This window comes from Postia placenta (assembly GCF_002117355.1).
Source record: "Postia placenta MAD-698-R-SB12 unplaced genomic scaffold POSPLAscaffold_10, whole genome shotgun sequence".
Lineage (NCBI taxonomy): Eukaryota > Fungi > Basidiomycota > Agaricomycetes > Polyporales > Adustoporiaceae > Rhodonia > Rhodonia placenta.
The window spans coordinates 1,766,148-1,790,377 of NW_020169841.1; the positions used below are offsets into that span (position 1 = coordinate 1,766,148).

Here is a 24,230-nt window from a genome sequence, read left to right on the forward strand (position 1 = left end):
GATATCTTTTTTCCCAAACAATGTCCCGGCAAAGATGCACTTTTGTCGTATCTTACCCGCCTCGGCACTATTCCACAGCTCTTCTGGCCAGACTGATCGACTGGTTTGCAAGAACATCTCGCCATATCTTCGGTGTTCGATTGCGCGACGAAATGAATGGTGCCTGTCTTCCTTTCACACAAAGCCGTCAATGTCTTTTGCGACGTTGCGTCGCCAAGGATTTGCATTGACTGTCGATGTGATCTAGACGAATTGACAGGCACTCTGAGCTGTGCCTTCAGCATTTGCAATGTCTCATATTTGGCTCCAATCTTCCATGGACATGGCAGCATGCGCTCTCCAAGGCTGCGTAACGGGAGACGGAGCCAGATTTATCAGGTTCAAAAGAAGCAGACTCGCGATGATGTCAATCCACGTACTTTTCATTTCCCTGTTCTTCGAGATGCGAAGCGTGTACTCTCGGTTAAGATGCATGTCCTCCACCCACCCACCATTCATGGTGACGTATCGGTGCGTAACCTGTATGTTGGGACGACCACGAATCACCTATTGATTCATGCCTCAAAGCCATATCACTCCACTTGACGGCCGCATAACATTAAAATCCCCATGTAAGAAGCAATACAAACTACTTGAAACAAGTTTTGATGTCAGCCAATGAGATGCACCTGCATTTCCCTGCAGCAATGAAGACCGAGATATCCGAGGAAACCTGAAGTAGTGGAGATCAATGAAAGGAAACACATCTACAACTTTTTCTCGTTGTACGAATCCGTCATCCAATGCCCATTCCTTTTTAGCTCCTTGCAGGTGTCCCAGCAAGCGCGACATACATACTGCCGAGAAGTTCCATTGGCCGCAGAAATGCCCCAAGCGTGTTTACCCGCGCCTAAAGAACATGGCTGCTTTCTCCCCTCACCCACAGGACTCTGGGGCTTGGTATTGGTGCTGATGTGCGTCGAAGGCTCTGGCGCCTCAGCGACGGGAGACATAGAAGTCGCCGCGGGAAGTGTTCGAACTGCCGGTGGAGAAGCGATAAGGGACCTGGGCAGACGGACGACATGCCCCACTGGGTCTCGAGAGTGAGAAGTGGGACCAGTACGAGGGTGGGAAGGAGTGGACGAGGCCGCCGAGGGGGCCCTGGATCTAGTAGTGAACCCGCTCAACCACGACAGGTTCAGCAGGGGGCTGAGTACAGACTGCGGCCCCGCTATTGTCGTGCTTTCCCCAGGTGACATTGCAGTGACGGAGCCCCGCACTGTGTCAGATGACGAAGGTAAGGGTTCATCGCGTGGGAGCGACACGCGAGAAGCGCCAGGTGGTATGTCAAGCGCATCCACAAACGTGCCATCAGAATGCAGAGAGCTCGTGTCCCCGTCGCCCATATCTGAGTGCTGATTGGTCCCGCGCGAGACCGCGCCCACGCTTGCAGAACTGGCCGAAGCAGTAAGTGTCTCTTGGCCAATGCCTTTGCGTGATCTGCCCGTGTCCACCTCCCAGAACCTCCCGACCTTACGTTCCTTCGCACACGCTCGGCACTTCTGACAGACGTAGGATCGCGTTGTCCCGTTGGCGGATACCCGCCACGCGTGTTCGCCCATATCGACGCACTGTGTTGGCTGTGAGGCGACTGGGTGGCTGGGCCTTGGGTTGAGCTCGACCGAGCGTAGTTCTTCGTATACGCTCAGACCAACCGGGCTCAGGGCCTCTTCTTGTGTTGTCGTCCGTGTCATAGATGGCACGGCGACCACCTCTGGCGAGAACGGAGGTGCCTTGCCACCTGGGGGCACCGAAGCGCCTACATAGAGCACAGGTCTTCCATGGTTCGTGTAATCTGCAGCGTCAAGATAGTCAGAGGCAATCTTGTCGTTTGTATTGAGCGGAAAAACTGACGTGCTCGGATCTCATTAAGATATCGTTCTCCAAGCCAAGCGAAAGCTCGTTTCTTCTGAGAGTAGCCGTAGCAATACCTGGCTCACTGATTTAAGTATCTGCCAAGGACTCATGCACAGGTGACGTACCAAGCAGATGCTCGTTTCCTCTGTCTTGCACACTCAACGAAGCTGCCGCCTAGAGTGCCATTAGTCTGCATGCACGTTGCATCATGGTTTATTGCGACGTACCGCCAAAATATCGCTCCTGATACTCTTGTGTCACGCGATTGGCTTGTCTCGGTGGTCGATCTCTGAAGTTGATTGGATTGCTATCCGAATCTGCTGCGACGTTGAAATCAATGCACGCAGACTAACGAAATCTATGGGGACGGTCTTACCACCAATCTCTTCGTCGTGCTTGATGGCTACGGACAAACTGCGGTTGAACGCTTTCATGGCCTCAGCAGCCTCCCGTACATCATCCTCCCATTGTTCAGGATCCTCATGCAAAATCAGCGAGGAATCGCAGTCAAAGCTAGACATCTGAATAGCCTTGCCGTGCGGAATGCGCTCGCGAAGAATTTTGAGAGGGCTCACATGCCCCCCGTATTCCTTTGAGGGTTCCCTGAATCGCCGCTTCAGCCCCTCAACCCTTTTGTCGATGTCGGCAGGGTCAGCTCCCGACTTGATACAGTCCTGTGCAATGTCAATGGAAAATCGATCAGTTCGTTCGGTTCATGTCATTAGGTAGAAGTCGCGTACCAGCGCTGACTCAATGATAGGAGCTAGCTCTTGTGCGTATGGGTAGTTGGCAAGGTGAGGGGTCGCATCAGCAACATCGAGCCACTTTTTGGCCGCGAACCGCAATGTCTTATTGTACTTGTGCCGTATGAAGGTATCCAGCGCGGCATCATTCATAGCATCTTCCGTGAGACGTCTAGGTGGTTTAGTGTTGGCGGTGGGTGTGCCTGCTCTATGCTGTGGCTCCGGCATGTCCCGTGGAATCAATCCGGGCTCCCAGGTCACGAAGTACTCATCCCCATCCAGATCCCTGCGGAAAGTAAGTGAACTCTGGTGATCGATTCCTAAAATATATCTCCACTAACCCCGATGCCATCGAGTCTGGGATAGAATGTGCCCCCTTTCTAGAAAAAACTAGGGACCATGCAGAGGTTCAATCACGCCCAGACACGGCTGTTTTGAAGTAATTTACCTACGCAGAAGGTCAAATGTTTCAAACATTCATAGTTAACTGCTCGAAATCTGCGTAGGTCTAATCATGATAGTAGCATCAGTAACGCGCAAGTCACGAGTATTATGTGCCAACCGCTTGGTAGGTAAGATGGATTCCTTGGATTTCATCAAGTCATGAGTGCATAACCCGTGAGGCACCTCAAGAGCTACAGACCTTCCTACGATAACATCTCTAGTGAGTACTCCAGTCCGCCCGGGAAGATTGAGAAACACCTCGTCTTCCTCGAGCACACCAGACTCGTCAATGACTCCGAACACGTAGCATGAGTCCTGAAGTTGGTTGAGTCAGCTAGCAGAACTTCTGTCAAGGCTCCCATACCTCTACTCGAAGATTTAGCTTTTTGTGAAGTAGGTTGCACTGTTGTTGTTGGAATTGGCGAAGCTTCCACTCAACGTAAGGTTCGTTCAAATCATGTTTCGCAAGTAAAATAGCGTATACTAGTGTGACAAGTTAGCAGAGAATACATGCAATGTGTTTGACACTCACAATCCTGATTGAACGCCGTTGTATTAGAGGCATCTAGTTCACCCTTGATGTACTTTTCGGCTTGATCTCTGTTGTGCAGTATGCAGCCAATTAGATCCAGCTGGTCTTGCAGCATTTTCTCGAAGATCTGACAGATCACTTCAACCTACAGCTCTCCTAATAGCCATACGCAGCGTTACCTTGAGTGGTATGTCAAGGGTGAGGAGAAGTAATATGAACTGGACATTGAGGCGTGCCGAACCGGGGTAACTGGACACGTCGTTAATCTCGAGTTGGGTCGGACCACCTTCGTATTTCAGCATCGACGGACGATATGCGATGACAGGATTGACGTCATGCGATCCAGCCTCGGAACATACTTTGTCGAATTGATTGTCTGGGTATCGTACAAGGAGGCCCTTGATCCCTCCGCGTCGAATCTGAAAGACTAGATGGGATCGGCGGGTGAGTCATTATAGTGCCAGATATGGGTTGCTTATCGCCCTAACAGGCTTAATCGACTCGGATACAACCTCGCGTGCCCAGAAGGCCGAGTCTTTCCGATTATATTCAGATCCTCTTGCGATCTCAGGTATAAATCGCTCAATTGTAGCATTCCAAGAGAGTGGTATTCATATTTTTCTCACTCCAAGTCGACAGTACCTGCAATCTCTTTGAAAATAAGAACACGTACCACAGGTATCAGGAGCAATGCCATTGTTTCTGCATACGTCCATGGCAAACGAGTGACGGATCAGTCCACAGCCATCGCTATGGAGTGACCCATCCCTCGCACGCCTGTCCGGTATCCTCGCAGCTTTCACAAAGGGTACCTGCGAAGCAATTATTCATGATGAGAATCGCAAACTAGATCTATACTCACATCCAGTGATTCAACAGTGGAAGAGAATGAAAGAGCAAGACGGGCCGCGTACTTCCCATACCCATAGGCCGAGTAAACATCACGGAGGTTGCCAATGTAGTCCATAAACCGTGCAACCGACCACGATGCATCTTCCCTGAAGAAGACGAGCTTCCCCTCCTTAACATGTCCATCAGTGAATCCCAGGAACGTGTAGCTGTAATTATCCCGTTGAGTAAAGAGAACCTCTTAGACAAAGACCACACTTACTGCTCGTCGCGCAACAGTAGGCCATCTCTCATCCACTGGGACAGGTACAGCCGCAAATCTTTGTCGGATAATTTGAGCTTGTCAGATATCGACAAGAACAAGAATCGAGTGCTATCATCGACAAATCGTGTAGCGCGCGACGTCGGGTGCTCTTGCCGTTTAGGCGAAGGCTCGACGGCGATGCCTCCATCGACTGGCACGACTCGCGCCGTCAACACAGTCGCGTAAGTCTTGTCAAGCATTTAACTGGCTCAAGCGTAGTGCGCTATGAAGCGGCTCAAGCTGTGCGTAGACCGTGGAAGTAAGAGGTAAAGAACAGAGTGGCCGCCGGTTGTCCGCCAAACGCTGAGCTCGCCAATGAAATGTCTCACCACCGGAGTGGTCCTGATGCACCATATTGCGATAATTGGAGAAACAAGTAGCATCCCGGCGGAACAACGTCTATGTCCGTTGCCTATTGAACTCAATATGTGTGTAAGCGGGGTTTGAGCGGGGATGAGCGGGTCCTGGAAACAACAGTGAACTGTGGCTGTGATTATGTTTTGCCGGATCCAGCCAGGTCGGGACCATAGTCCTGACCGTTGAATCTGAATTCCGCATCAACCCCTGGACCGCTTGCACACAAATATTCTCGCGGGGGTCTAATAGTATGAGATTGGCTGTCACTAGTCTTCTGAGAACAGACTTCGGTCAAACCTCCACAGGTTGTAGGTTTCCATATAATCACACGAGAGATATTCACAGTACGAATTCCAAGGCGATTCCTACTATGAACTACCTCAGTTACCCAGAGCACTGGACGTTCAATCTCATGCTGTCTCGAACCTGATATGTAGTTCGCAGGAGTCGACTTCCGACTCCCAAGCAAATGATACTGCGAATGCCACAGACATGAACTCAAAACATTACTACGCCAACTGCGATACGCATAACTGAAGAACTACTACTTAATATCGTCCACGACGTCCAGGTCCTTGATACGGACCATAATCAGGAGGTGGCCTTCCCCCTAATATTGGCCTTAGCGACATCCTAATAAGACAGATACTATGTTATGCTTACCTACGCGCGGCGGAGCTGGCGGCGGAGAACGCGGCCTCACTGCGCTCGTGCTGGATGGAATCACAGCATTCCTGAAGACTTGCATTAAATCGTCCGTCCTGAAGATAGGGCCTGGAGAAGTTCCACCACCATAGTTAGCTCCAGCAACCATAGCAACAGCAGACGAGAACATACCATCAAACGCGGCAGGAGCCGGCAGCATTCCGACGAACCATGACAGGACCGGGGGAAGTACGACAGGCTTCTCGTCCTCCCTATCCTCTTGTTTGAATCTCCGCGATGAGGGGCCGTCCCTGTCGCGTTCTCTCTCGCCCCAATGCGGTGGGCTGCCGTGACGTCTTCGGGGTGGCCCGTCCCACCTCTCGCGGTCTCTATCGCGAGGTGGCGGAGACCCTCGCTGGCGTTTTGCAGGTGGCCCATAGTCGGGCGCACGGCTATCCTCGCGTCTCCTATGGTCCGGGGACGATGGCCTTTTGGAAGAACCCGGCACTGCTTGCGGCTGGCTGGAAGGCTGCGAAGAGAGCAATGACATCTGCGTGTCCGTGCGCGCTAAAGCAGAAGTTCCATTCGTGCGGCCCTGAGTGCTGCCTTGGCGTGACAGCGTGAAGCCAAGGTCCCTCGCCGCAATTGCATCCGTGCCCAGGTATTTGTGGCGTTCTGCGAAGCGTTTGATTGGCGGATCTGTGGCGTACTGGGATCAGAAAAGAATAGGCAAAGGGATGTACTAAATCAAATCGACCTTGTGGGTAGACCTCGGTCATCCGCTTCTCCAGCTTCTGCGCCGCAGACAAATCGCCAAACTGGTATTCATAGCGCGCCCATCGCTCCCACAAGGGACGCGCACGTTCAGGGGGGAAAGTACCAATAACGCGCTCGAACAACGCACGGGCATCTATCCACTGTGGTTGAGCAGTCGCATCAGAGAAGCCAGAAGCTCACTCAACTATTCTCGTCGTTCACGGAAATCAGAAAGCCGAGGTATCTGAGGACGAACTCGACCTCCTCGCTAAATAGCTCCATGCCTTTTTCGAAGATCCGGCTGGCAACGTCCAGTGCTTTGGTGCAGTGGTACTCCATTAAGGCTGTAAGAAGACCATCGGTTCGGATCAGCGAGACCAAAAAATTTGACTATGCTCGCACCTGCCGCCTCGTAGACCTCCCATGGCGTCCAACGTTCTCGTCTCGCTCTGCCGAAAACTGCTCGCGAAGTCTTTAGGCCTTCCGCCCTCCGAGCAAACCTCATGTATACGATCCACGCAATACCGTACTCTGTGCGTCGTTCTGCCAATTCTTTCGACTTTGGAAGCTTCTCGTCCGATACCTGCGTATTGAATGAGGAGCTTTGCGACTGTGTGCCAGGAGTCGGGAGGCCGAACGCGAGCGCGGCTTCGGTCGGGTTCGCTGCCTCAGTAGCACCGGATGTGTTCGACGAAAAAGACGAGTTTGCGGACGAGACACGCGCCTCAATTTCCTCCAGGTCACGCCGCAAGACGTCGACGAATTTGTCAAATGTGGCATGCACTTCGGCAAAGTTTTGATTCAACTCCTGTGCCTCAGCATACGCGAAGTTAAGCACGAAACTAACGCGTAGTGTTAATACTATGCACTGATTTTTGTGTTAGATCTCTCACCTTGATGGGTTGGCATCGATGCCCCCCTTGAGGATCGTCAGAGCATCTTCCTGTTTACCATTAGCGTGGTTCCATGCGTACGCCATGTACCTGTCCACAGCAATAAGTAACCCCATGCATACCGCATATTTGTGACCACGCACCAAATCTCGGAGAAGAATCTCATCCGGACAACAGCTTTGCGGTACACACCCTGCATTCGCTGGACAAACGTGGCTTTCTCCTTCTCGTCAATCACGAGTGGGTTGCCCTCCTCCCACTTGAGATACATTCTCCAACGCCCTACTAGCGCCTTGTCCCCCGCGCTGAACGTGGGCTGACGCGGAAGCCAGATGGGCGGCCTCCCAGTCCTGGAAGGTGGAGGCGGCGGAAAGAGGACAGTGAGGTGCTCTTGCAACTGATTGAGGACGGTACGGGCTTGCATATGGTCCTCTTGGTGGTCAGATATAAACTTCTTTGCCTATCCATAGCTTCCAGCGTCCGAGATCTCACAGCGAAAGGCGACAAAGACGTACAGTGATCTTATTCAGACTATTTTCGAAGTCCTGATAGTCCTCCCAAAACTTCTTCAGATTGTCCATCGGAATCTTCACTGCCTTTTGGTATGTTTTGCGGACCAAATCCATCTGCTGCTGTTCTTCCCATGTGGTGGTAGTCTTCCAAGGGCCCTCAGAACACAGTGACGAGACACGATATGAAACTACTTGCCTCGCCAGCCTTGAGGAACTGGATGTAATCCATCCAAATGTCACTGCTGTCCTTGTCTTGTCCAACGTGGTTGAGTGCATACTCGTAGGATTTCCGGATGACCTCGCGTGCATTTGGTCCAGTGTTCACTCGCCTGCTACTACGTTCGACTCAAAGGTCACACAGATTGGAATGAAAGACTGACCTGACGTAGGTGAGATAGAACTTCCACAAATCAACAGCAGACGAGGCCCTCAGGTATCTCTTGAACAGCGTCTCGGCAAAAGTGAACGTCTCCGGGTCTTCCAAGAAGTGGCTAATGTACGCGATCTGGGCTGATGACTGAACAGCTGGTAAGACAAGGCTCAGACGTGCACACGAGAGATCTGCAAACAGTATTTGGGTACGCTTCCAAGAGAGCGTCGTATGTTGCCTTGATTTTCTCGATATCTTGCGAGTCTTCAGCGAGGTCGACTAACCTCAGCCACGCATCCGCGTCGTACGGCTTCTCACGCAACTGTGCGCGCAATTGGTCCCATTCTGACTGCGGAGTGGGAGTTGGTTGTTGCTTGACGGTGCTCAAGTCGCCGCCGTTTTGCACACCTAGTACCTGCGGGTTGATTTGACGAAGCGCGTTTAGTATCTCTTCCGTCGGTTGAGTCTGGTCATCTTCTGAGAATGGCGGTGTGTCTCCAGAATGCTCGAGGTCTGGAATTGGTGGTGGTTCAGACATCTCATGAACACGCCGGGGCACGTCGTTCAAGTTCGAGAGTGAAGTGGCTACTAACAAGCGCCGTAAATGTCGTCTGGGCGTTAGCTAAGTTTGGACATGTCTGTAAATGATGGAATTGCCGCAAATTTAGATTGAAATCATCGCCAGTTCAGCTCAAGCATACAACAGATTAAAGGAAAAGGGAAATATTGAGCCAGGGTTCTACAGATAAGTCATATATCGATTTAGGACTCAGGAGCGCACGTTGACAAGAGATAGGCTTGGGCAATCATAGGCAACCTATCGCCCGATCGAGTAAGCGTCATTCCAAAATTGGAAATGGACCGTACCTGCCCGTTGAAGTCAAATACTCTGCAGTACTGCTCATATACAAGTCTCGCGCCGCTACATTTATATGCGGAGAAGTTGTGAGAAGCCTCCAGTCACAAACAACAAACTCTGAAATCAACTAGAACCTCCATAAAGATATTAACTTGGACCGTAAAACCCTGCCAGTGATTGTCAGGGGCCTGTGGAGGTTAAGCAGTATGTATCAAATTGATCAAGGCGTAGTCCAGTATATTTCCTGGGTACCCACCTCTAAGGGAAATATTGATCAGGGCTCCGACTGCTAGGAGGTGCTGTAGGCAGTCGATGTACGATAAGATGAACTCGATGCGATCAGACTCCGCTCAGCCACTCAGACTCGAGCCGGCGTTAAGATACTCGCGCCATTATCCTTGCTAAGAACGTTCAAGCAGGATGCCTTTGAGAGGCTCAAATCACTCTCCTCGAGTACAAGACAAGGCCCCCTTTTTCGACACTCTTACTGAGCTAGATGACTGGGCTAGCAAACCTGCCAGGAGGCTCAATGGCGTTGTAGACTATCATCCGCGGCGACCGATTGAAGGGCGGTCTGCGGAACAACATGGAAAACTGCTGGTAATTAGTATCGTGCTATCGCAGCATCCCGTAGGAATAAGCTAACGGAGTCGATTTAGGTGTGTCATGACTACAAGGCCAGTTAGCTCGTAGAGATCTGCATTCGAAAAGGCTGACCCAGATACCAGGGCGGCTACACGGAGACGCCCTCAGGGCTCACATATACATTCAATTTCTGGTCGTACTGCGACACGTTTGTCTAGTGAGTGGGCCGGGGTGCGCATCACTGGATTCAATTCAAATACCGGCCAGCTTCTCTCACCACCGCATTACTGTGCCTCCGTCTGGCTGGACGAATGCCGCACATCGGCAAGGCGTCAAGATGCTTGGCACGCTGTAAGTTAAAGCGTCAGCATCGGCATCCATCATGGCCGTTATTCAGGGCTTGAGATTATAAGAAATTGACGCCCCATCCAGGATCTTTGAAGGGCAAGGGCAAGAGGACTGTCTCCGTCTTCTAGTAGGACGCTTGCCCCAATCAGGCACAGGACCCGCCATGCCCTCATCTGACATAGCTCTCCCTTTGTCTCCTCACTATGCCCACCTCCTCGCAGACTTAGCGCATCAGAGAGGCTTTGACGGTTACCTCTTGAATGTCGAGTGTCCATTAATCGGGAAAATCGAGCAGACAAGGGCGCTTTCGGCCTGGATCTCGATCCTAGAGAGCGAGCTGCAACGCAAGGTTGGATCGCACGCACAAGTGATATGGTTGGTTCTCCCGATACCCCAACACGGTTGCCTTTGGATGACACTCTATTATTAGGTACGATAGCGTGGTCGTCACAGGAGATTTGCGGTGGCAGGACCGTTTAAACACCTACAACCTCCCCTTCTTCATCCCCTCAACTGGATTCTTCACGAACTATACAGTACGTCAAGTCGCACCCGCGCGCCATTTGTAATTGATGAGGGTCTCTTCTCGATAGTGGCCTACTAGTTACCCCTCGCTTACCGCCCAATACTTCCTTAGCCTTGACTCATCCCTCATGCTTCGCCCTAAAAGCTTACGAGACATCTTCGTGGGTGTGGACGTCTGGGGCCGCGGGCAACATGGCGGCGGGGGATTCGGCTCGTACCGTGCGCTCTCCCACATCGACCCACAGTTCCTTGGGTTGAGTGCCGCGCTCTTCGGCCAAGCATGGACATGGGAAACAGAGCAAGACAAGCCCGGTTTCTCCTGGGAGACGTGGTGGGCGTACGAGCGCAGTCTGTGGCTCGGAGCGGCACAGGAAGGCCAGCATGTCGCCACCCCGCCGGAGACGCGTCGGCAGGGCGAGCCAGAGTGCGCCCATGGGCCCTTCAAACCGATTACATCGTTCTTCCGCAGGTTACCCCCGCCAAACCCGGCAGACTATCCGTTCTTGAGCTGGTTTTCCCCCGGCGCAGGTGGGGCATGGTTCGTCCGCGGCACCAAGGTCCTACAGACTGAGGCAGGATGGACCGATCTCGATAAAAATACGTCCCTCGGAGATCTCGCTTGGCCGCGCCCTGCCCTGCAATGGGAGGATGGGGGAGAGCCGCAACCGCTGCCCACAGCGTCTTCATCATTGTGTATGGACGACGCCTGGCTTGGCGGGAGTTCACTGGATCTCCTCATAACTGTGCCGGCATCTGATGCTGAGGACGCGTTCTTTCGGTGTATGTGGATCCCTGTACAGTCATTATCCATCACGTCTGAGCGACCGTACAAGATGACAATGGTCTTCAAAGTACAATCAAAGACGCCCGTCGACTTCGATATTGGACTGTCGATGAAGCTGCTTGCGGACGACCTCTACGGAGAATTTGAGGTCACGCCGGTATCCGAGCCAGCTTCCGAAGACCCACTCAATGGATGGACTCGCCTGGATGTCGAGTTCTCCCTTCCATCAGATTTCCCTATCGACATCTTGGCAGCGGCGGGTCTTATTGTGGGCTTTGCTGTCGAGGATCCTTCGCAGGACATTGACATCTCCGTTCGACTGGGCCTGCTCAGTGTCCATCCCAGTTCATCGACTCTGAACCTATCTGCTCATAGACCCAAGATACTTTGGGTGGACTATCATCGCGCAGACAATGCAGATAGTGGCAGTGTGGCTCCGGGAACCTTGACATGGGACATAGCGGCCTCTTTCGCGCCTATGTCCAACATAGTCATCCCTTCCGACCGCGAAGATCCTCATCCTCTCTGGCAGCTGGATCATCCCTTTCCCCCATTCGTATATTTCAATTTGTACGCCTTGGCTCATGCTGCGGAAGGTAGTGCTGCCAGACCTGAGGATGCAACCTTCATCGGCACTACAGGCTTGACTGGACAAGCCAGCCAGTTCTACGTCGATCCGGCGTGCCTGCCTCCGACTATCGCTGAGGCGAGCAATATGCGTTTCTACGTACAGGGGGTCACTGATCGTGGCCATGTGCTCGAGTGGGATCGTTGCGCGTTCGTGGATGTGCGAGTGCCTCCTCGATAGAGCAGAAGTACAGCTTGGACGATGAAGAGTATGCTATAGCCAAGGGCTTCGATTTAGTGTTGCTGTACAATTTATGTTGATCCTAGTCGTACAAGCCAATGAGAGCCGAAATGGGAACGTAAGTAATACAGCAGATGTATGATAACGAATTAAACAGGCATGCAAGTCTACAGATAGCACATTACTGAATCGCAAAACAAATGTCAAAGTGACTATGATTCCATCTCATCTAGTGAGACTTCGTGGACGAACTCTTGCACGATATGCATCAATTCATGTATGAGATTAGTCCGATCCCATTCCGTACGATGTCGCCAGACGCAGCTAAGGCAAGTAGCTCGTAGCTGTTCGAGCTCCTCCACATTCAATGCGGCAGTGCTATCGCACAAGCTATGCTTCAGAGTAGATAGCAATGCATCGTCGACGAAGAAGTCTGGGAGAGGTGTTGTTGGACGCGGATCTTCCATCGAAACGTCGGCAGCCTGTTCGAGTTGTTCTGTGGGTGATACCGGCGTCTGTTCCAACAGTGATGCGGGCGGTTCCGGCACTGGTAACCCCGGTGAGGGTATGGGTAAAACGAGCAATTGGGCGGCTTCTGGTACAGGCGGGAAGTTGAATTGCGGCTGGAATTGAGTCGTAACATCAGGTCCCTGTTCGGGTCTATACGGAAATGGTGAGAGGAATGGGTTGTGTTCTGCGTCGACTGCGATGGTGGATGGTCCAGCCATAGCAACCCCAGGAGAGGGAAGGGGATTCAGGAGGGATGGGTCGAAGCCACCATTTCGACGTAAGGGTTCAATCGAGGGCACGTTCTGCTCCGTTACGAGGATCTGGCCGTGTTGTGGTGGCGTGGGCGCACGTTCAACCTGATCAGCAAAACGTACTGAGCCTTGCCGCTCAGGAGACAATGCGGATCCAAGGAGATCCAGTGGATCATGCTCGTTATCCTCGCTCGCGAGTCTAGAACGCTTTTGTCCCCGTTCGCCTGACTCGTCGTCCGAAGGAGTGGCCGCAGCTGACGTGGACCGTTGCCTCTTGAGTTTACGCTCCAATTGCAGGGGATCAGTGATCGAGATCTCCGGTTGTTGACCGTTGTGACGAGCGCTGCGCCGCGTTCCAGGAGCGTAGACCTGCGAAGATGTACCATTTCGACCGTTCTCCGCAGCCGCTTTCATCTTCTCTTCCTCCTTCTTTTTCCGATATTCCTCCCTCCGTTTCCGCTCCCGAGATGCCATACGCTGGCATTCAAGCCTGAAAGATGGGTCGAAGTCATTGATGCTGACCTCAGCAGCGGTGAGCATGGCTTTTGCTCTGAATAGACGTTCTGGATCTTCATGCATTCGCACCTGAGCATTGTGAACGATTCGGCGAATATCATCGAGGAAGTCATCTGGTGTCAGATACTTGTTACGATACAGATCTACATGCATCCGCTCTAGATCGACGTCGAAGAGTTCCGGCTCAGGCGGCAGGGCAGGCGCTGGGGGCGGCTCTTGGTGACCATTGATGCCGTTGGGCTGTGGTTGTTCAACAACTTGCTCGGTATGTTGTTCCTGTTGCTGCTCCAATACTTCGATGACACCGTCAGCATCCGTTCGAACTTCCACACTGGTTGTCACGATGTCAACTTGACTGACTCCTCTCGGAGCATCGAAATCATAGTTGTACTCCTCCTGTAACAACCACATTAGAAGCCGTCAACGAAGAAGGTGGCCGATTACATACGACAGCCCTCTTCGTGAAACGTTTGAACTTCCGTTTCAGCTCCTGTAAGATCGGCCCCAAGCGATACTTGAGCAACGTAACCACTCGTTGATCATTGTCTTCCTGAACTGCAAGTTCTGCAGCCGTAGGTTGCCGAGGCTCCAAGGGAGGTGCGATCGGGAGCTCTTCCAAGACTCGCTTCCGGCGCTTAATACCATCAGGAAAATGATTCGGAGGTCGTCGAATATCACTCAGCAGCCCTTCGAAGAACTCTTCTCTCTGCGAGATTATGGGTCTCGGGATCTCAATGCGATTTTCACGTGTTGATCCAAACCAACCCCGGACGTCGCGTGGTAAAGAGCTAAAGGAACCATCGACAACGGCAAGGAGGAGAATCGGGTCAGTGGGAGCCAGTGTGTCGAGCATGGCCCGAACAGTTGTTCGTGTTGTCTCGGACACTGCAGCAGACCATCCAACCAGCGAAGGTATGTAGATCACCGATGGTTGGTGTCGTTTGGCTTCTACAAACAGCTGCACTATTGCTGCTTCCGTCGTCTAAGGCACGTTTCAGTCTGATAAGGGACGCGGTATGTCAGCTCTACGTACTCGTGTAGAATCACCCATCAGAGTGCCGAGGTCAAGACTTTGAACGTGGTAGCCTTCCAGGTGGTGTAGCACAGCAGCCGCAACGTACTCTTGGCCCATTCCTACAGAGCCGTACAAGACGACCCGAGGCCTGTAGACACGCAGTGTTTCCATCGCTGTTGCGGCGCATAAGAAAGGTGCATGACGATCAGGAAATTAGCTCACACTGCATCATTAATTCGCGTTCAAGAGCGCCCTCGTTGCTCTCGTCCTCCCATTCGGCTTCTTCCAGAGCTGTGCGCTTCTTGCTCACGGGAAGCACCTTCGCAATAGCATCTTTCGCCCTCTCATAAGGAGTTTGAAGCAGTGGCACAAGCTGTTGCGGGAGAGGGGAGGCAGCGGACGAAATGGATCGCGCGGATGAAGGCACCAACTCTATGACCGCCGGGGATAAACCTCGTCAGCACGTGGATAACGATGAATGTATGCACCGCAAGATACGCACTCTTGATCGCGATCATGAAGTCGCGAAGCTCCACCTCAATAGTTTCTGGCTTAAGCAAGAGCCGGTCGTTCGTCTTGTAGATCTGTGGGTACCGACGCTGCACCGCGTTCAATGCAGTTTCCGTGCACAAGGCCTTGGAAAAACATCATGATGAATTCTCCTTCCCTCACGAAGATCATGCCAAACGCAACGCACCCGCAAATCAGCACCACCATAGCCCTTGGTCAGTTTCGCCAGACCACGGACGTTCTCCTCGCCCTTCTCGCTCTCCCAACCAGCCCACTTCTTCGTCATGATCCGCAGGATGCGTTCCCTCGCTTCAAGGGTCGGCAGCGGGAAGTAGAACTCGCGGTCAAACCGTCCTGGACGGCGCAACGCAGGGTCAATGGCATCTGGACGGTTCGTTGCGCCAATGACAATGACCTGCCCACGTCCGTCCATGCCATCCATTAGCGCAAGTAGAGTCGACACAATCGATGCATGTATTTGATCTTGCTTGGATGACCGCACGGGGGCGAGGCCATCGATCTCGTCGAAGAAAATTATACTGGGCTGCTGGTTCCGGGCCTCCTCGAACAGCAGACGGAGCTGACGTTCAGCCTCGCCGACCCATTTGGAAAGACAGTCGGCCCCCTTACGCATAAAGAAAGCTGTGCAGTTATCAGAGGACATTCTGTACGTACATTGACTCGCTTACAGATGCTTTTTCCGTTCGACCGACAGCTTGCAGCCAAAGCTCGCGCAAGCAGAGTTTTACCCGTACCAGGTGGACCATGGAAGAGGACACCACGAGGTGGCGTCACACCAAACTGCTGGAATACTTCTGGATAGAGCAACGGTAAAAGGGTCATCTCCTTCAACGAGTTGATATCTAATGTGATTGGCAAGTACTGCCTTAGAGCGTAATAAACGTGAGTGAGATACAGGCAACTCACGGTCATCTAGACCACCAACTTCATCGAACGTCACATTCTGATTCACACCAAGAGGGTCTGCATCCGCAAGGACTGCAAGGAGCGACACGATATGTCAAAACCAGCAGGTACAACAAGGTGAAAGCCTCACTTGCATCCCCGACTTTGCCCAAGTTAGACGGCGTACCTGCAGCAGCAGCAAGGTCACTCGCAAAGAGGCCACCGCTAGCACCCGCGCCTCCAGCGAAGACACCACCCATTCCGCCTGTCGCGCCGAATGGCTTTCTAGGCGTACGTCCAACGTGATCGGAGTCCTGCGCAATTGTCACACCCACCGCCACATTAGACAAGTAACCGCAAATGCTCACCGAGTCGTCCCCACCACCGCCCATCCACCGACTCAGCTCTGCCCCCGTTGCGCTCCATCCAGGGACTTTACGTCCCCCGCCTCCAGTGCGCCCGCTTGCCCGTCCCCCACCTGACCGCGGCTTCGGTGGCTGAGGCATCTCTTCGAGTGGAGGAGGGATCGCATAGTTGATCTTCGCCCGCTGGCGCAGAGCATATGGCCGCCCGTCTTGTTCAGGCTCTGGCTCGAGATCGCCTTCGATGTCTGGCTCACCGTCCGCATCTATATCATCGTCTGGCTCAGGTTCAGAAGACGTGCGCACTGCATCGTCGAACGAACCATCTGCATCAACGGAGCCAGAGGACCCTTCGTCGACATATCCCTCCTCGTCGTGGGGCGTTTGCCCGTTTGATCGCGGCTTGCGTGCGCTCATGCGGCGTGTGACTCGCGAAGACGACGCCTGTGGACGAGTGCCCGAACGACGAGTGAGGCGACTATCATTGGCGATACCGTTCTGCATGGGAGCCGAGGACGTGTTCTTGCTGCGATTGCGCGTGTTATAGCGGCCGACGGTGGCGCCGCCCTCATCGTCGCTGACGATGAAGTTGCCCAACTTCGGCTGGGGGCGAGTAGTGCGGCTCCGGGTCCGGTAATGCGGAGCCTCGTCGTCCTCATCGTCGCCGAATGAGTCTTCGTGCTTCACCGGGGACGGCAGAACCTCTGTCGGGATAGGCTCGTCCTCGCTCGCCGACTCTTTGTAGCTCTTCGGCCGCGCAATTTTGCGTCCCCGCGATGTGACAGTGTATTTGACTTCCGGCTCTTCCGGCTCATTGTTCTCTGCTGGAGGCATCTCTGCGTCCGCGTCTTGAGAGGCATTGCTCTCGTGATACTCGGATCCAGAGGCGTTCGAGACGGTACGCTGGCGTGTTGACGAACGGGTATTAGGGGCCATAGCAGGGGCCTTCAAAGGGATTTTGATGCGCAAAGGAGGTAGTGGCTCGTCAGGCGCGTCGCGGAAGGCGTCAGGCGGCAGTAGAGGAGGATCCTGATTTGAAGGCCAGTCTTGTACGGATTCCCCAGGTTGCATGGGGGAATGGAAGGAACGAGAGTCGCAAGACAACTCTCCCCCTAGTCAGTGACGAATATCGGAGTAGCACAGGGGTAGCTTGTCCGAGAAGAATGGCGAGCAGAACGAGCAAGACACGGAACGCGTCGAGTTGCGCAGTGACCAACCAGATTCAGTCAAGGGGCGAAAGGGAGCAGGCTGTTTGGCGTTGTTTGTGATCTGTGGCGGTGTTTGGCCTGTATTTGTGCCTTATCGGCGCCTCATTGCACGACTCATCCTGCCCCGCTCGCAGCATTCGACGCAGGGCATGTCTACGCCGGATGGCCAAAGCGTCGCGGAATCTACAGACAAGGGGCAGGATGATGTAAGCTGCTGTAGAGCACAAGAGCATGAACAGGTAGACGTACGTGTGGTCCAGGAACTAAACCGCGAGCGACAGCACGCCTCGTGGACGATGTCGATGGCCGTCGAGGACTCGATATCATGGACGTTCGAGGGCAAGGACGTTTGAGGTCGTCGCCGACGATTCACTCGTCTGCAATTCGACTCGCTTACATCAGGCGCCTATCTAGTCTCCGCATTAAAATTGGCGAACAAGCTTCATCAGCGTGTAGCATAGCGCGGACTGCATGTATGTGGGTTCCCCCTCGTGAAAGCCTACTTATGCCCGCTTCATTCGATGTGGTCGTCAAGCGTTTTCAATCGTACAACGATGCGCATTAATTACCATTTACATGATGAACCGGCGCATACAGGGACTTTTCGAGCCTCTTAACCATCTTCTATCACCGGAGTGCTCACGGACTGAAGGGTTGACAGTGAATGGGTAGTTAGTGTCCAGTTCTATCAAAATCGTGTCGCTGGATTCCGAGAGGTTACGAAACAGTCGGGGGAGAGATGGGTGAATATGGATCCCCAACCTCCCTAGTCCTTTATGCGAAGATTTGCTTTAATCTGTGGTGTGAACCTGACGTCATGGTCAGGTTTGCGCAACCAAATGTCGACTGCAGATGGAGCAAAGTACATTTTCCATATCGGGTAACACCACTTCCCTTCCCGTCGACCTGATCTTAACAGACCTTCCATGAGTGAGTTAGATCCTTTCAATGAATAATATACAAACCACGCATATACAAGACCATCCGTCCGTTAGAACAACCTGCCCTATTGTGACTTTTAAAGACAAGTACCTCTTGCTATACCAGGTTGCTGTAGTGCACGACTACTTGTTCTTCGGCTCTCCCGCCACCATAGTTTTCTCTTGTACGTTTATAATACTTGCATTGGTACAACTCTACATGGTTGTGTTCAAGTTCATCTGTCATAGTACCGCAAGTCTAATTATCAGTTACGCAGTTCTTCGCACTCCGACGCTGCTATATATGGCATCCAGATGCTGCTGAGTCATCAGTCTATAAACGAGAATTGAGCGACTGGGAACGAGCCTGTCGCATACTGACGTGACCGCGGCCGGGGCTGTGAGTAGTTTTCTTCTCGACCACCATGTCTGACCTCGACGCGGACTTGTATGGAGGTCTGTGGCCAATTTTTATCATTCTGCGAGTACTCAACTCTGCCCAGACCTCTATGGCAACGACGAGAACGAGTATGCGGTGCCGACGGAGCACCCAGAAGAGGCAGGGCAGCCGCGGTCGCAAGAGCAGTTGCGAGCGGCGGAAGAGCCTATTAAACAGATAAAACCCGTTTCTGAGTCAACACCACCTGCAGCGATTAACTCTGTATCTCCAACGGACACCAAACCTCAGCCAATCCCCTCCCATACAGATCATACACATTCAACTATCTCCGCATACACGTCACCTCCAACACAGCAAATACCGACATATCAGGAACGTCAAGACTCTGATTATCGGGAGGTGCCTCCGCCTCGACAAGACTACAGTCCTGGTGGGTCTGCGGACCGTCCAGTACGGCCTTCGGAAATGAAGGAAGAAGGGTGAGTGACTTGTTCTGATCTGCCACTAATCCCTTGCAGGACGCTTGCTGTGCACCATGACTGGATTCTGGGCTGGTGGTCAACGCTAGGATGAAGGGACAAGGTCGCTTCTGTAGCATTGCCCCTGCGGTAGTCAGCCGTCGTCGCCTACGACTAGCTCTAGCACAACTCGGTTCCTAGGTCTAAGCTAGGCTAGCACCGCTTCGCTACAGTCACGCACAGTAGAGTCGTCCATCTCTCTGCATGACTGCTCTGTCCTAGGCTACCGATGCTAATATCAATGTTTTGCCATATCTACTTGCTCGATGCGATTCCCGCCTTCGCCCAATCGCTGCGCTGCCGACAACGTCGTCTTACATAGCAAAATGTTTATTGGTGGACTCAACTGGGATACCACAGATGGTGCATACATGTTCATAGTCTATTTATGGAGACCTGTAGCGCTAAATTATGTCGTACCAGAGGGCCTTCGCAAATACTTTTCACAGTTCGGAAAGGTCGAGGCATGCACAATTATGCGCGATGCTGCAGGCCGTTCCAGATGCTTTGCGTTCTTGACCTTTGAGGAGCCAGCGTCAGTCAATTCAGTGATGGTTCGCGAGCATTTCCTCGACGGCAAGATTGTACGTAATAGCGCATCATAAACCGTTCGACCCCATCACTGAGCTATTATTGTACAGATAGACCCCAAGCGCGCCATCCCCCGCCAGGAACATCAACGAGCGACTAAGCTGTTCATTGGAGGCCTCGCGGGAAGCGTGACCTCGGAGTCTATGCGGGAGTATTTCTCCCAATACGGCAAGGTTGTCGACGCGACGGTTATGTTGGACCGAGAGACCGGACGCAGCAAAGGCTTCGGGTTCGTCTCGTTCGAGAATGTAAACGTCGAACCGCTTCTGGGTTTCGGAAACCTCGAAATCGATGGCAAGCTGGTGCGCACGTTGTTTCCCTGAGTTACCGTCGTTGCTCACTATGTCTGGAATCTAGATTGACGTCAAACTGGCTCAACCTCGCTCGCAGCGGGAGAACTTCGCCGAGGGCGGTGCGGCATACAGCCGGGGTAGTGGTGGTGGTGGTGGTGGTGGTGGTGGTAGCGCGTACAATGGCCAGAGTGGGAATTTCGCTGCCGGGCCATCAGTCGCCGCGGGTTCGACGAGCGCGCCCTTCGACCCGCAAGCGCTCGCGTCGCTCTACACCCGCATGATGCAACAGATGGGCATGAATCCTATGATGAACGCAAGCATGATGGGCGGCATGGGTATGGGAGGGAGCCCGGGAATGGGCATGGGCATGGGTCGTGGAGGTCCTGGCATGGGCGGCATGGGCATGGGCGGCGCGCCCGGAATGGCCATGGGCCGCGGTGCACCAATCGGAGCTCCTACAGCGCCTGCGATGATGCAAGGCGGTGGGATGGGCCCTGGCCCGAACGTCCCTCGTGGTCCGAGAGGTGCATCTGGGGGTGCAGGCGCGGCAGGTGTCGGTCCCCAGCGCGCGGGGCAGCGCGGGCAACACAATTACCACCCGTATGCTCGGTGAGCGGGGGCCGTGTAGATGGTGGGGATACGGACAGCCAAGGACATATTCAGTAGTGTATACCTGATCATCATGCAGCTGTTGACAACGCGCACCCCCTCTCATAGAGCCGGTATGTTATATGTATTCTCTTATCGCCCGGCGAATGTGTCGTTAAGGTATTGTATGCTATTTCGTTTGCAAAATCGTTACACTACGTATGATACGCGTTATCTTACTCGTTATGCATGCTTGAAACGGACCTAGGCGAATCACTCCGAGTATCCGTTTGACTGCTAGGCCTTCATCCCCCTCTTGCACAGCAATCGGTTTAGCTACAGGCGGGCCTAGAACCTAGTACTACAAGTAACTAAGATGCATGATAATCGGATTGAACTTTTGCGATCTCGGACCGTGGACACACATTTCGAATCACAAAGATCATGCTCAATTCCAGATACGGTACATGCGGAATATGCAAGCGAACGAAGGGGAAAGAATAGGTCGGCCACTACAACATACGAAACAGAAAGCGTTAAGTGATCGTGATAGATAAATTGTATAGTCTCTTGCAACGCCCTCCAGCCTACTATTGTTTGACAACCATATGCCTAAGTCCGAGAGCACTAGAGTTAGTTAGGCCCAACTACAAACTGTTTCGTCTTCTTGAAGCTCGCGATGACCTCGTTGGAGAGATGCAAGTGCTCCTGCACAAGCACAGCGGGGGTCAAGGCCAACCACTGCCAATGCACGCTGTTAGAATAGATCCCCCGGCACCTTTCACCAAACAGCTTACCTGCTGAAGGCTGACATCCTGGAATATGTCTGCGTATGCACGTCTTAGAATGTGCATATTCCCAAGCATTTCTACACGACGTACCAGTGTTAAAGATCTCGAGGTAGTGTAGTGTCTCGTTGCCAGTGTTCTCGACATAGTGACCTAATCAGAGGCGTCAGATGTCGCGCGCAACGGTGTATCAAGAAGCCTACCGTATGCAGCGGGGACAAATCCGATGTCGCCAGCCTACGATCATATCGATTGATTGATTAGACAGTGTCTCGCTCATGACATATGCGTGTGCTCACCTGAAAGTCGAAGGTTTGCGCAACGGTGCTAGAAGCAAATTCGGTGACGCGCGCATAGCCAGAGCTAAACTTTATAAGCTGACAGCTGGATCCCATTTTACGCGGAACTCACATATAGTAAGTCCATTCATCCTGAGTGGGGTGCCACTGTCGGGACCGATGTCAAGCGGAGCGCTAGGCAGCGCGCACACGAAAACTTACGTGAAGCTCCCTGGCAGTGCTATCAGCGCGTCTTTTCGAAGACAAGGACAAATCAATCGCGCACCTCATTCCTCCGGGTTCGACCGTCACCTCAGCGACAGCAATAGTGGTTGATACAGTGAAATTCCTAGAATCCACGACCTTCACAGTTCCGCCAGGGAGTTGACGCGGCGTCATCTGAGACATCTTGTAAGTAAAGGGATTTGGGACTTGGCCCTGAGGGTCCTCGACTGCTTGCGCGTCTGGTGAAGGGTCCTCTGCGACACAGTCGGTATGAAATCACACACAGGACACATGTGACGTACGACCAGGGAAAATATAAAGTTGTTCTCCGGGGATGTTGTTCCAAGCAGATATGGCGGTCCCGAAGTTCTTTGCGATAACCTCCTTAGGTGTATGGGCCAACCAATCCGTCAACTGCACTGCCGTCAGACTGCGCAAATGTCATCTTCGGATGTAATGAGCTCACCAGGAACGTAGAATCGTCACTAAATGCGCCATTATCGAAGACCTGACCGGGAGCGCTTAGGATCAAAGGCGCCTGCGGAAGCAATGATGACCTACCAGAAGGAACTCTGCGCCATCAGGGTTCTGAGCGGTCGCCTGGAGACTGTGTGGCACGCCAGGTGGGAAATACCATAGATCACCTGGGCCCTGTACACGCATATGTACGTACACCAGGGCATCGATCGAAGCTAGTCGCCAGTGCTTACCACTGTGCCTAGATAGTTTCTGCCGTCCTGGTCGACGGCGGTCACTTGCATGTAGCCCTACGGTCTCGTTAGGTCGTTATATGGCCGGACCATCCGATAGACTTACGCTAAGGACATATGCCCACTATAGAGTTCACTTCAGTGGAGCGCTACATTGGAAATGTCAAAGTCACTTGCCTCTGAGGTCTTGTGCCAGTGCAGCTCACTATGACTCCGTGAGCGGGCCGCCGAGTCCGAAGTCAAAAAACATACCGGATAGCACCCGCTTCGAGGCGCATGTCGACACCTGCCATGGCTACAACGCGTTTCGTGAGTATATCTGGGACACCATTTGTCAACCTTAAACATACAGGTGGCGATGGGTAACTGATGGACTACAGGTGCGGCATCAGATCGTATCAGGTACATTCCACTACGATCGGACACATACTGTTCTGTTGACGGGCCCAACCCCCGGTCTGCAATCGGTTAGGGCTTAAGCTGAAAGGCCATTTGACGTTTCCGGCCTCACTGCAAGGGGCCACATAGTCATGTCAGTGGCGGCGCAGTGACGAATTACTAAATATGCACTGACATTGTGCCGTGATCGGTGGTCGGCGGTGCGAGAAGGTCAGGGTTCTGCCTCTGGAGCTCGACATTCTGTTCTGCCATGATCGTGCTTCCCAAGGAGCCGCGAATGGGCTGCGGGTCGCCGTTGGTCTCAGAGGCACTCCACAGGACGCCATTCGGGTTATCGCTGGCGAGGGGGACGGTCTCGCTGGGTTCTGCGGCCGAGGACGCATGGCTTGCTGTAGATGCGCCGCTAGTCGGTGCAGCAAGGCCCGGTGAACACAAGAGGATTGCACAGAGCACGAGAGAGGGAAGTAGGCCGACCATGTTCAGGAGGTGAGCAGACGACGCCTGTCTTTCTGCTGTCCTACCTCCCAGCTTTTATACACACACCGTGTGATGCTCCGGCCAGCAACCAAAGTAGAGTGACACAGTCACGTCTCAGGGCGTATCAACGTGCCAACCGTTGTGCTGCATTCTTGTGGTAGCCTGGTAGAGGGTGGCCAATTGCCCTTCCGGACCTGACCGGAAGCATCTCAGGGTGTGCCGTTTTGGTAAGTTTCGATAGCACGTTTCACGCACCAGTGCAAATGTAATTCGGGGTGCTATTTGGTGGGTATTTCGCATACCTGAGGCGTGTCATTTGGCGAGGTAGCTCGCGAGTGGCGTACCTAGGCCGCAGGTGACAGTCATGGAGTTAATGATCTCCCTGGACCTAGATCAAACACCGAACTGCCGGAAATATGTGCCCTCTCTCCCAAAACAAGACAGCAGACTTGTACCTGGCCGCAGAAGCGAGCATAGCGGCGGGACGGGCTCGGTGCTCCCAGTCGCGAAGACTGATGAGGTGCTCCACGCGCTGCATTCTGGTCATGGTAAACC

The 24,230-nt window shown here is 53.1% G+C and overlaps 8 protein-coding genes across 8 annotated transcripts; 4 read left to right on the forward strand and 4 right to left on the reverse strand.

Moving 5' to 3' along the window:
- Positions 1–174: 174 nt before the first annotated feature.
- On the reverse strand, positions 175–4,968 carry POSPLADRAFT_1148688 (hypothetical protein; the record flags this gene model as incomplete). Its single annotated transcript, XM_024486213.1, has 16 exons — positions 175–230; positions 420–519; positions 834–1,834; positions 1,894–1,970; positions 2,022–2,070; positions 2,124–2,216; positions 2,273–2,570; positions 2,637–2,925; positions 3,283–3,398; positions 3,448–3,566; positions 3,616–3,742; positions 3,765–3,794; positions 3,975–4,042; positions 4,289–4,427; positions 4,478–4,673; positions 4,727–4,968. 16 exons carry the CDS (start codon positions 4,966–4,968, stop codon positions 175–177), a joined length of 3,000 nt encoding a protein of 999 aa, XP_024337506.1.
- Positions 4,969–5,673: 705 nt separating this feature from the next.
- On the reverse strand, positions 5,674–8,839 carry POSPLADRAFT_1183237 (hypothetical protein; the record flags this gene model as incomplete). Its single annotated transcript, XM_024488987.1, has 13 exons — positions 5,674–5,735; positions 5,789–5,899; positions 5,963–6,469; positions 6,528–6,680; positions 6,733–6,870; positions 6,929–7,368; positions 7,420–7,509; positions 7,563–7,879; positions 7,935–8,075; positions 8,104–8,263; positions 8,312–8,448; positions 8,501–8,674; positions 8,717–8,839. The coding sequence occupies 13 exons, from the start codon at positions 8,837–8,839 to the stop codon at positions 5,674–5,676; spliced, it is 2,553 nt and encodes an 850-aa protein (XP_024337507.1).
- Positions 8,840–9,580: 741 nt separating this feature from the next.
- On the forward strand, positions 9,581–12,210 carry POSPLADRAFT_1148422 (glycoside hydrolase family 85 protein; the record flags this gene model as incomplete). The annotated part of the gene is made up of 6 exons (XM_024486173.1): positions 9,581–9,790; positions 9,889–9,962; positions 10,013–10,096; positions 10,178–10,468; positions 10,524–10,629; positions 10,687–12,210. 6 exons carry the CDS (start codon positions 9,581–9,583, stop codon positions 12,208–12,210), a joined length of 2,289 nt encoding a protein of 762 aa, XP_024337508.1.
- A 212-nt stretch (positions 12,211–12,422) lies between these two features.
- POSPLADRAFT_1058886 (hypothetical protein) lies at positions 12,423–17,351 on the reverse strand (the record flags this gene model as incomplete). The annotated part of the gene is made up of 10 exons (XM_024481096.1): positions 12,423–13,883; positions 13,936–14,469; positions 14,521–14,675; positions 14,725–14,934; positions 15,005–15,137; positions 15,200–15,654; positions 15,702–15,894; positions 15,959–16,011; positions 16,070–16,232; positions 16,287–17,351. The coding sequence occupies 10 exons, from the start codon at positions 17,349–17,351 to the stop codon at positions 12,423–12,425; spliced, it is 4,422 nt and encodes a 1,473-aa protein (XP_024337509.1).
- A 286-nt stretch (positions 17,352–17,637) lies between these two features.
- POSPLADRAFT_1058887 (hypothetical protein) lies at positions 17,638–17,841 on the forward strand (the record flags this gene model as incomplete). The annotated part of the gene is made up of 2 exons (XM_024481097.1): positions 17,638–17,694; positions 17,749–17,841. The coding sequence occupies 2 exons, from the start codon at positions 17,638–17,640 to the stop codon at positions 17,839–17,841; spliced, it is 150 nt and encodes a 49-aa protein (XP_024337510.1).
- Positions 17,842–18,833: 992 nt separating this feature from the next.
- On the forward strand, positions 18,834–19,291 carry POSPLADRAFT_1147619 (hypothetical protein; the record flags this gene model as incomplete). The annotated part of the gene is made up of 2 exons (XM_024486084.1): positions 18,834–18,864; positions 18,912–19,291. The coding sequence occupies 2 exons, from the start codon at positions 18,834–18,836 to the stop codon at positions 19,289–19,291; spliced, it is 411 nt and encodes a 136-aa protein (XP_024337511.1).
- A 361-nt stretch (positions 19,292–19,652) lies between these two features.
- Positions 19,653–20,240, forward strand: POSPLADRAFT_1148502 (hypothetical protein; the record flags this gene model as incomplete). Its single annotated transcript, XM_024486189.1, has 3 exons — positions 19,653–19,689; positions 19,750–19,910; positions 19,968–20,240. The coding sequence occupies 3 exons, from the start codon at positions 19,653–19,655 to the stop codon at positions 20,238–20,240; spliced, it is 471 nt and encodes a 156-aa protein (XP_024337512.1).
- A 1,191-nt stretch (positions 20,241–21,431) lies between these two features.
- POSPLADRAFT_1058890 (hypothetical protein) lies at positions 21,432–23,675 on the reverse strand (the record flags this gene model as incomplete). The annotated part of the gene is made up of 18 exons (XM_024481098.1): positions 21,432–21,539; positions 21,596–21,624; positions 21,680–21,739; positions 21,790–21,823; positions 21,886–21,949; positions 21,998–22,032; positions 22,087–22,096; positions 22,151–22,343; positions 22,392–22,503; positions 22,556–22,597; positions 22,651–22,740; positions 22,800–22,856; positions 22,906–22,923; positions 22,953–23,004; positions 23,052–23,094; positions 23,150–23,173; positions 23,230–23,309; positions 23,374–23,675. The coding sequence occupies 18 exons, from the start codon at positions 23,673–23,675 to the stop codon at positions 21,432–21,434; spliced, it is 1,353 nt and encodes a 450-aa protein (XP_024337513.1).
- Between the last annotated feature and the right edge of the window lie 555 nt (positions 23,676–24,230).